The 10,000-nt window shown below is 44.5% G+C and overlaps 1 protein-coding gene across 3 annotated transcripts in view; it reads left to right on the forward strand.

Annotated features, from left to right (window-relative positions):
* The window catches only part of LOC123511536, an 85,607-nt gene that overhangs the window by 10,988 nt on the left and 64,619 nt on the right, over nt 1–10,000 (forward strand). For 2 of the 3 annotated variants that reach the window (XM_045267528.1, XM_045267530.1), the window contains exon 2: nt 9,889–9,951. In XM_045267528.1, coding sequence (XP_045123463.1) covers nt 9,889–9,951 — 63 coding nt within the window. Of the gene's footprint in view, nt 1–5,342; nt 5,591–9,888; nt 9,952–10,000 lie in introns of those variants that run through there. The other variant, XM_045267529.1, reaches the window with a different exon arrangement.

The following is a 10,000-nucleotide window of genomic DNA, read 5'->3' on the forward strand; positions in this document are numbered from 1 at the left end:
GAAGCATCACAAGTAGCAAAAAAGTATCATTAGCCGAAGCATTGATGGCGGAAGAGGCGGCGGCGGTGGCGGCGACGGTGGGGAGTGGGGAGTTGGGAGTGGGTATGGTTGGCGAGGGCGGCACCATTAGATCCAGCGTTGTAATGGCTGCGTGTCGGTGGTGGCGGCGGCGGCGGTGGAATAGTGATGAGGGTTTGGGAACATTAAGGTAGAAGAGGTGGCTGCGAACATCTCTCCGGGCTGGGCGACACCGAGGCGTCCCCACCAGCAGGCGTTACGATAATAGAGTCGTCTGAATGCACCACAGCCCACCACCACCACGTCACCTCCACCACCCTCTTCAACCCACTGCCTCCTCCTTCGCCTCATCCTCCAACAGTCGTCGTCATTCTCTTCTTCCTCCTCCTCCTCCTCCTTCTTCTCCTCCTCCTTTCCCTTCTCCTCCACCTCTTCTTAGACACTGAATAACCTCCTGCAACCCATATTTTCTCCATTTCAACCTCTTTCTCTCTCTCTCTCTCTCTCTCTCTCTCTCTCTCTCTCTCTCTCTCTCTCTCTCTCTCTCTCTCTCTCTCTCTCTCTCTCTCTCTCTCTCTCTCTCTCTCTCTCTCTCTCTCTCTCTCTCCTACCCACACACACACACACACACACACACACACACACACACACACACACACACACACACACACACACACATGGTGGTGTATCACAAACACCTGAAAATGTCCTCTTACATTGAAATCACTTTTGGAGTGACTGAAGGCCAGCACAGTCTTCACAGCCAAGTCTTCTGCTGCATAACGACCCTAAGATCAAGTGAAAGTGTCTTTTGAATGTGAATGTATTCTTCCATAATTTAAGGGTAAATCTTAGTTGACTGGCCGAATTCTCCCTCGATCCGTTTTCTAGGTTCTACGCATACGCACGAGACCTGTTTCCATGGAAATCATGACGTCACAATAAAGATGGTCATAGTGTTTTAACAAACAATACTGAATTGCTAAAAATGCTCCAAAACAATAGCAACACATCTCCGGAGATATCAGCGTGGGATTACTTGAATAACAACTTCACTGTCACGAATTTGTCATTAATCAAATTGGGGCCACGAAGGACAGACTAATAAAAATAATATTAGAATAAAAAAAAATACCACTTTTCAACACCGTCTTCAGATCTCTTCCCTGAAATAGTACTCGTACGTAGGTAGGCTAGTACAACATCCTTCCCCCACGACATGCAATCCTCACTTTCCTCGCTTTTCTTGACTTACTCGATTAATGTGGTGATGGTGGTGGTGGTGGTGGTGGTGTGATTATCATGGGTTTGGATATATATATAACAATACTTTAGGAGAGGAGGAGAAGGAAGAGGAAAAGGAAGAGGAGGAGGAGGAGGAGGAGGAGGAGTGAATGCAAGGAAGAAAAACAAGGATGAGAAAGGAGAACACAAAAGGAAGAAGAAACAGCAGCAGATCTGTTTATCCTTACAAGATTGTTTGCTGTAACTGTAATTTAACATCAAGTGAGGGAATCAGAATGACATGGAGGAGGAAGAGGAGGAGAAGGAGGAGGAGGAGGAGAAGGAGAAGTTGAAAGAATATAGTGTTGATAATGATGTTGACATGCGATGATGAAGGTGATGAGCGCCATTAATTGATGACGTTTTAATAAGGTAACCGTCATACCTGCGCTTTGCTCTCTAGGTAATCCTGTGAAACATTTTTTTCTGTACCATTATTTACCTTCCTCGGCACACACCTGGGCATCCACACACCTGGCGCTCGGCAAACCTCCCACCAAGACTCGTAACCCCGTTTTATTAGGAGCATAAACTTTCTCTCTTTAGCTCTCGACACACACACACACACACACACACACACACACACTCTCTCTCTCTCTCTCTCTCTCTCTCTCTCTCTCTCTCTCTCTCTCTCTCTCTCTCTCATTTTTTCATCCCTGCCTTATCTCCGTGCAATCTCTTTCACTTTATTCATTGTTGGGAGTGCAAATAGGTTAATTAATGAGTATCATGCCAGTTTATGTTTTTTTCCTTTTATTAGTTTAAAGTAGCTCTCCTATTCTTTCTTCCTCGTTATTCATCCTCCTCCTCCTCCTCGACCTCCTTCTCTTACTCCTTCTCCTCCTCGCCGTGTCGCTTTCTCAATTTGTATGTAACGTTATTTTTTTTTTTGTTATTTATGGATTTGTTTTTGCATATTTAATGATTTATTTGTGTATGTGCGCGCGTGTTTGTGCATGTGTGGGAGAGGGAGAAGTGTTCTATTGTTGTTGTGTTGTTGATGGTGGTGGTGGTGGTAGTAATGGTAGTGCTGGTGGTGGCTGTGGTGATGGTGATGGTGGTGGTGGTGGTGGTAACAGCAGTGTTGGTATGATGGCTGCTGTAGGGAGAGTATTGGGAATGGTGTAGACTTTAGATGGTGGCGGCGTGACCGGTGGTGGTGGCGGTGTTGGTGACTGGTGGTGGAAGAAGCAAATACTCTTAATAGCATGAAGCAGTTAACGAGAGGAAGGGAAATGTTGAACTGTTGTACCATGAATAGAAGAACCAGCTACTGATGCCCAGGAAGAAGAAGAGGAGGAGGAGGAGGAGGAGGAGGAGGAGGAGGAATACAAAGGAATAAAAAGGAAAGCTAAACAGCAACAAACAGGAGGAGGAGAAGGAGGAGGAGGAGGAGGAGGAGGAGGAGGAGGAGGAGGAGAATGAAGATAATTACATACGAAGACATAAGATTGTCAAACAGCAACATAATTGCTTGTTTGTAATACAGTTATGGTTGCTTTCTAAGTCATTCTAAGTAATTACGCGCAAAAGGAAAAGAAGGAGGAGGAGGAGGAGGAGGAGGAGGATAAGGAGCAGGAGGAGGAGGAAAGAAAGACAAGACCAAAACAAACCTGGAAATCATTAGAGCCACATCTGATGCACACCTGAACCATCCGTTCACTTACCAATTGAAAACAAGTCATTAATATAATATTGTTCGTTTGTCCGGGAATGTTTTGCAGCACACAGGCGAGTGGCAGTGTTAGTGTCACGTTACAAAAGGTGGGACTGTATTTCCAGAAAGTGTTACACCTTTAATTAACCTACTTCACCCTTCACCGTTCACCACGCGCCAGGTTAATTTGTGAGTGCGCTCTAATGTTAGGTAAATACATGTGGTTACTCACTTATGAGACGAAGTACACAGGTGAATTACAGGGATGGGTATGTATGCTCGTCAATATCAAGTATTCCTAAGAGTGTGGTGCGGCTGAAAATGTGAATAACATTGAATTACACGTAGCAGTGTAATTCAGATAAGTATTGATGTCTTACTGATATCATCAACAGTAGCAACGACAATAATAACATCAATAACAATGATGATATTAGTAATAATAATAATAATAATTGAAAACAAATAATAACAACGATGGCAATCAAAGAAAATACACACACACACACACACACACACACACACACACACACACACACACACACACAAAAATAAATAAATAAATAAAAAAATAAATAGATAAAGTAAAAAGCACTACCTCTTCCCTGAGCATCCTGAGCCACATCACTCGCCGGCGGCCATTATTTCAGCGCCGAATTGTTGCAACAAAAATGGCCAATTACCGCCCGAGGACCTTCCCGGAAATAGGAAATGGCCTGCGAGAGAGAAGCGGCGATTCTGGCGAGGCAAACACTGGCCGCTCCGCCTTTTTCTCTCCCTTCCTCTGCCGCCTTTTTCTTGCTCCATAACAGTTGGTGCTCTCGTTGTCGCGTAATTACCAGCCTTTCTGAAGCTCAAGTCTAAACAAAGACGTGTATGAGAGAGAGAGAGAGAGAGAGAGAGAGAGAGAGAGAGAGAGAGAGAGAGAGAGAGAGAATGTGGACATGGATATGGAGATGGGCATGATATGGGGGGGAGATGAAGTTGGATTCCTGTTGGTACAATTCCATTTTGAAAGGATACGAAGCGAAGGTTTGAATTTAGTTAGCCAAGCCTTACCGTGATAACACTGTAACACACTTCCTGTACTGTACTTTTTTTCGTACCGTGCGAGGTGGCTATTGTCTTTTTATTCATCTGATGGAAAAAAAAAAAAACTTATAATATCTCTCGGGTGTGTGCATTATTTCTATAGCAGCCACTCAAACAGAATGAAAAGAATGTTTAACAGGAAAAAAAAAAAATTATGTACCTGTCGAAGGAAGGAGGGATAATTCAAAGAATCTTGCGTATTCTTTTCCGTATCTTGCACGCCGTTCATTGAAATGTCACATAGAAACCCGCTCCTTAGCCACTTTGAGGAAATGTAGGTATATCATTACGCAATTGGGGTTTTCGCTATTGTCTGAAAATAATACATAGGAAAGTCAAAGAGTGACAGACAGATTCACCATCCAAATGAATTTTACACATAAAAGGAGGTAAGATGGTAAAAAGATCTTTATGTAATTTGTGTGTTATCAAATCAACAAACAAATGATTAGGAGCGTTTTTATCTATCATGAGCAGAGAACAAGAAATATGACAAAGTGAGCATTGTCTCAGATCTTTCTTTTTTGTAAATACAACCCATTCTTTCACACTATATCTTGGTTCTTCTTTCCTGATACGTTCGTGCAAAGAGTCAACACATGTATACACTGGATGGTTTACAACAGCACTGCAAACTTCTATATCCTGCCTCGAGTGTTTTGAGTGATGGAGTGCTTAGGAGATGTCGATGTGTCTGATATCAGCCAGTTCTTTCGTCTCCGTACGGTTTCTGCCGTCACAATATCCTGTCAGCGTGAATAATACTTATCCGAGTCTTTTAGAGATTTGCCAGATGAATTATTACTCGTAGTTGCTTTAGAAACCATGGGAAAGTATTTCAAACTAAATACGTATGTAGCACGGGATTAAAAATAAATGTGAAACACAAGGAGCATATTAGTGAGTATTTAGATTATGATACTTGGTAAGCAGAACGTACGTACATCAGCAGATCCTGTGCATACTGTAGCATAAGCACTTGGGATCAGTGTTTTGTAGCATCTAAGTACAGTGCATCAAGATGTACGTATCTCCTGAGAAGTGTGGGAGCGTTGATCATCTCCTACATTAAAACGCTCCAAAGCGAACATCTACATGCATTCAGATATGTGCATTTCAATATTAAATCCTCAATACAATAGTGAAATATTACAAAAGAAACATGTAATACTTGAGGTCCCGAAGCACTGAAGTATCTCGGACCAGCGACTTGATGCTGTCGTCACAGCAGCCGACCAATCACGCTTCGAGATGCTCAACTTGTGCGTAGAGAGAGAGAGAGACGCGAGAGGGAGGGAGAGAGAGAGAGAGAGAGCGTAGCAAGGAGGGGAGGAAGGAGTACGGCGTCGCTTTAGTTTCCGTGTTATTCTTGGACCTACAGTGTTTTGGTACTTCGGGCGGTTTTGCGGTCTGGAAACGCAAGAGAAAAGCAACAAAGTGAAGTGCACTAAGTGTGTAGTGGGTCAGGAAGGAAGAGAAGCAATGTACCAAGACTGCACTGACCCACAGACTGGCTGATACGAAACGAACACAGCTTTGGTGAGTGAGCAGTGAGCAGAGGAATCCACGTGAGCGTACCAGTGTGTGGCTGTGATGGTTGTGGTCATTGGGAATCCATAACCGCTGCCGTACTCTTGCCTGTATGATGTGGTGATATCTTAGGGTTGACTGCTGTGCGCAGTGTCATGAAAGAAGTTGTAGAGACAGACAGACAGACAGACAAGCCAACAAATAGAGACATACAAACTCTTAACCATGTCCATCTACGTATAACCATAACTTCAACACCAACAATTCCTCTTTACTGCGTGACAACATTATTGTAAGCCCGTGTTGGTGGTGGTGACGTCACCGAGTGTGTATACAATGAGGCTGTGGTCATGGTGGTGGTGACGTCATTGAGTATGTACAATGATGCTGTGGTCGTGGTGGTGGTGGTAGTGACGTCCCCTAGTGTGTGCAATGAGGCTGTGGTCGTGCTGGTGGTGGTGACGTCACTGAGTGTGTACAATGATGCTGTGGTCGTGGTGGTGGTGGTAGTGACGTCCCCGAGTGTGTACAATGATGCTGTGGCTGTTTGGGTGTAAGAGGTGCAACAGGAGGAAGTAGTCACCACGCAGGCACATGACATTCCATTCATTTAGGTGTTTTGCAGACGTCTCAGTAGCCTCGTGCAGGGAGGTAAACACGGCGATATGCACTCTCCTCCTCCTCCTCCTCCTCCTCCTCTCTTCCTCCTCCTCCTCGTTATAAAATGAACATAAACTTTCCTTCCTAACACACGTTAATACAACAGCCTTAAGGGATACAGTGGGAACAGGACACACAACTTTACATAAACACACACACACACACACACACACACACACACACACACACACACACACACACACACACACACACACACACACAGGGACAGAGTGTAAGAGGAAGAAGAAGAAGGTGCCTTGTGCTGAGATACAAAGCCTTGAATACACCTACACAGACTCGTTCTTTTGTCTCCGGGACGCGCGTTGTTTGATATTTACAGCCGAGTCCTCAAGTCTTTGTTATTTAGGAAGGGAGAGAGACAGAGAGAGAAACAGAGATAGCTAGACGGGGACGTAATGAGAGAGAGAGAGAGAGAGAGAGAGAGAGAGAGAGAGAGAGAGAGAGAGAGAGAGAGAGAGGGGGGAAGAGTAATGAAACTGGTGAAGAGAGATAATGATAAGATGATGGAATGCACTGGTGGTAATGACACATACACACACACGCACGAACACACACACACACACACACACACACACACACACACACACACACACACACACACACACACACACACACACACACACACACGAGGACTGATGGAGTGGTCTGCGTGATGTCATTAGCATGTGCACTACGGGCAGAGTAATTGCACTCTTATTAAATTCAAGGACATGGGCGGGTGTTGAGTAATCTATTTATTTTTAATGGCCATAATAAAATACCCTGTCAAACGTAAACCGACACTACCTGCAGAGAGAGAGAGAGAGAGAGAGAGAGAGAGAGAGAGAGAGGATGGGGGACAGGACTTTGTTTTGGAGGGGCGTGAATATAACACAAATAGGGATGGAGGGAGAAGAGCGAAGGAGGAAGAATGGGAGGAAAAGGAGACAAGGTACATTTTCCAGGTATGAGAGTGTATGTAGGCAGGTATGTAGGTAGGTGGAAAATATTATGGAGTCCACAGGTAGAATAATTATAATTTGCATATATTTAACACGTCCATCTTTAAGATCCAGCGTGGGATGTGCACCTTCATGGAGGTTAAGTCGATGCTCTTTTGTTTTGTCGTCTTTCTTGTTCTGTTATTATATATCTTATCTTATGTGTGTGTGTGTGTGTGTGTGTGTGTGTGTGTGTGTGTGTGTGTGTGTGTGTGTGTGTGTGTGTGTGTGTGTGTGTGTGTGTGTGTATGTGAGGGTGTGTGTGCGGTGATAAAGGCCATGTGTGCAGAACATGTTACTCCCTCACGCCTCACCAGATAGAAAGACAAGCCACGTGTGGTGATAGATGACAGCTTCTACGGAGTAAATCAGATGTCCTTCATGAGTCCAGGATAGAGACAAATTTACGATGTTCCCAAGACACAGAACAACGTTAATTCTTCCATCATTATCATCTTATCATTACTCATTATCATAACAATCATTATGAACATTTAAGATTTCTCCATAATGTTTGCATGAAACTGTCAATCATACTAACTAACTGGACTGTAGAGAACAAAGTGAATACTCGTAATATTACACACACACACACACACACACACACACACACACACACACACACACACACACACACACACTGGCATTTATTTGTTGACTTAAAAAGACTGAGTTCGAGTGTGAAATATTTGTTGTTCAAAACGACAGAGCTGTGTGTGTGTGTGTGTGTGTGTGTGTGTGTGTGTGTGTGTGTGTGTGTGTGTGTGTGTGTGTGTGTGTGTGTGTGTGTGTGTGTGTGTGTGTGTGTGTGTGTGTGTGTGTGTGTGTGTCTGTAAATGTTTGTCCCTGTATTATTTTTCACTTTGCTCTCTAAAAGTAAAATAAATAGAAAAGTACATTAAATGAATTACAAAATTCAATTGCTCATAATCTCTCTCTCTCTCTCTCTCTCTCTCTCTCTCTCTCTCTCTCTCTCTCTCTCTCTCTCTCTCTCTCTCTCTCTCTCTCCGTCTTTGCTTTCCCAAATGAAAACAATAACAAGGAAACTGAAAATATTCCCTTGATACAGAACATTATTTTAAAAGATAGAAAATTCCTGCATTATTGTTATTGTGTTATTTCACTTGCGTATCTATCCATGTGTTAATTAGTGTTGCGTGACAGTTCTCTTCCAGCCACACTGAAAGCACTACCTTGGACCTAAGTACTGTTAAATATCACAAACATTCACCGCTCAAGATTTATATGGGTAATGTTGCAGTGTTGATGACAATGAGGATAACGAATAGGAGCGCGTCCCATTGCTATCTGCGCACCAGTAGCAGATTTTTTTTTTTCTTTTAAAACGCGGCAGAAATGTTTATTCTCTACCGTCAAGACCTCACCCTCTCCCCCGCGCCTCTCTCGTCACCTTGCTGGTCCACTGCCGTGGCTCTTCCCTCACATCCGCCACTCATTACACAACTAAATACCTCCTCCTCTTCCTCCTCCTCCTCCTCCTCCTCCTCCTCCTCCTCCTCCTCCTCCTCCTCCTCCTCCTCCTCCTCCTCTTTCCACTACCTTCCACTTTCTTCCACTTCCTTTCTGCCCATTTCTTCCTTCCTCCTCCTTCTCCTCCTCCTGTTTCCGTATACTCTCTCTCTCTCTCTCTCTCTCTCTCTCTCTCTCTCTCTCTCTCTCTCTCTCTCTCTCTCTCTCTCTCTCTCTCTCTCTCTCTCTCTCTCTCTCTCGCTTCTTCACACCTTTCCTCCTACCCCACCTGCACTTACATTACTATTACCACCACTTTCACCTCCACCTCTACCTCCTCCTCCTCCTCCTCCTCCTCCTCCTCCTCCTCCTCCTCCTTCCCCTCGGTGTGCAGGTCGGTGGTTGGATAGGTTGGTGCACGCAAGGAGCCCGTCTGTCAAAGGAGGCGAGAAGGTGAGAATGTGGGAGGACAGTGTGAGGGGGGGGTCGGGCTAGGAGGAGGTGTGAGGCGTGGACAGCAGTTGTAGAGCCTTCCGTGTCTAACGTCCTCAGGTGAACCTCATGGCACCCGTCACCTGAGGACCGCGTACACATTTTTCTTTACTCTTTTATTCGTATTTCACACCTAAAGGCAGCACAGTGTTCCCAAATAGACTCCAATGATAAAGATTGTGTGTTGGCAATGATGCGTCGCTTGAGGATTGATAAGATTTCTTCGTTTTTTTTTTCACATTTTGTCTTTGTTTTTGTCTTTTCTTTTTAGTGAGGTCAGAAGTGACATTACCTGGTTGTATGTTACGGTGATTGGTATGTTGAGGTGGTAAGGTGATGGTGGTGAGAATGCCATGACGTCATTACCTTACCTTTGACACGAGGCTAACACTATACCACACAATACCTCACCACACCGCACTACACCACACCATATCACATCACATCCCACCACACCATACCGCACCACAACACACCACACCACACCACACCACACCATACCAGACCGAGCTACACCACATCACATCCCCCAATACCACTACGCACTACATCATAATATCACATCCCACTACACCACACCACACCACACTACATAGTTAGTACATGTTCGCTTCGCTCTGTTGAGCCAGTTTATTGGAGGCGCATGTCTCTATTCTCACTCCATCTTTCTTTCCATCTTTGCAGTTGTGTGCCATGGAATGTTCTCGGTGTCTCGTCCAACCTATCGGACACTGCAAGAAACAGAAAGTAAGTACGAGGCGACATGTTTGCTAAATTCGTTTCTCGTAACCTTTCC

The sequence above is a fragment of the Portunus trituberculatus genome, chromosome 31, assembly GCF_017591435.1.
Source record: "Portunus trituberculatus isolate SZX2019 chromosome 31, ASM1759143v1, whole genome shotgun sequence".
Lineage (NCBI taxonomy): Eukaryota > Metazoa > Arthropoda > Malacostraca > Decapoda > Portunidae > Portunus > Portunus trituberculatus.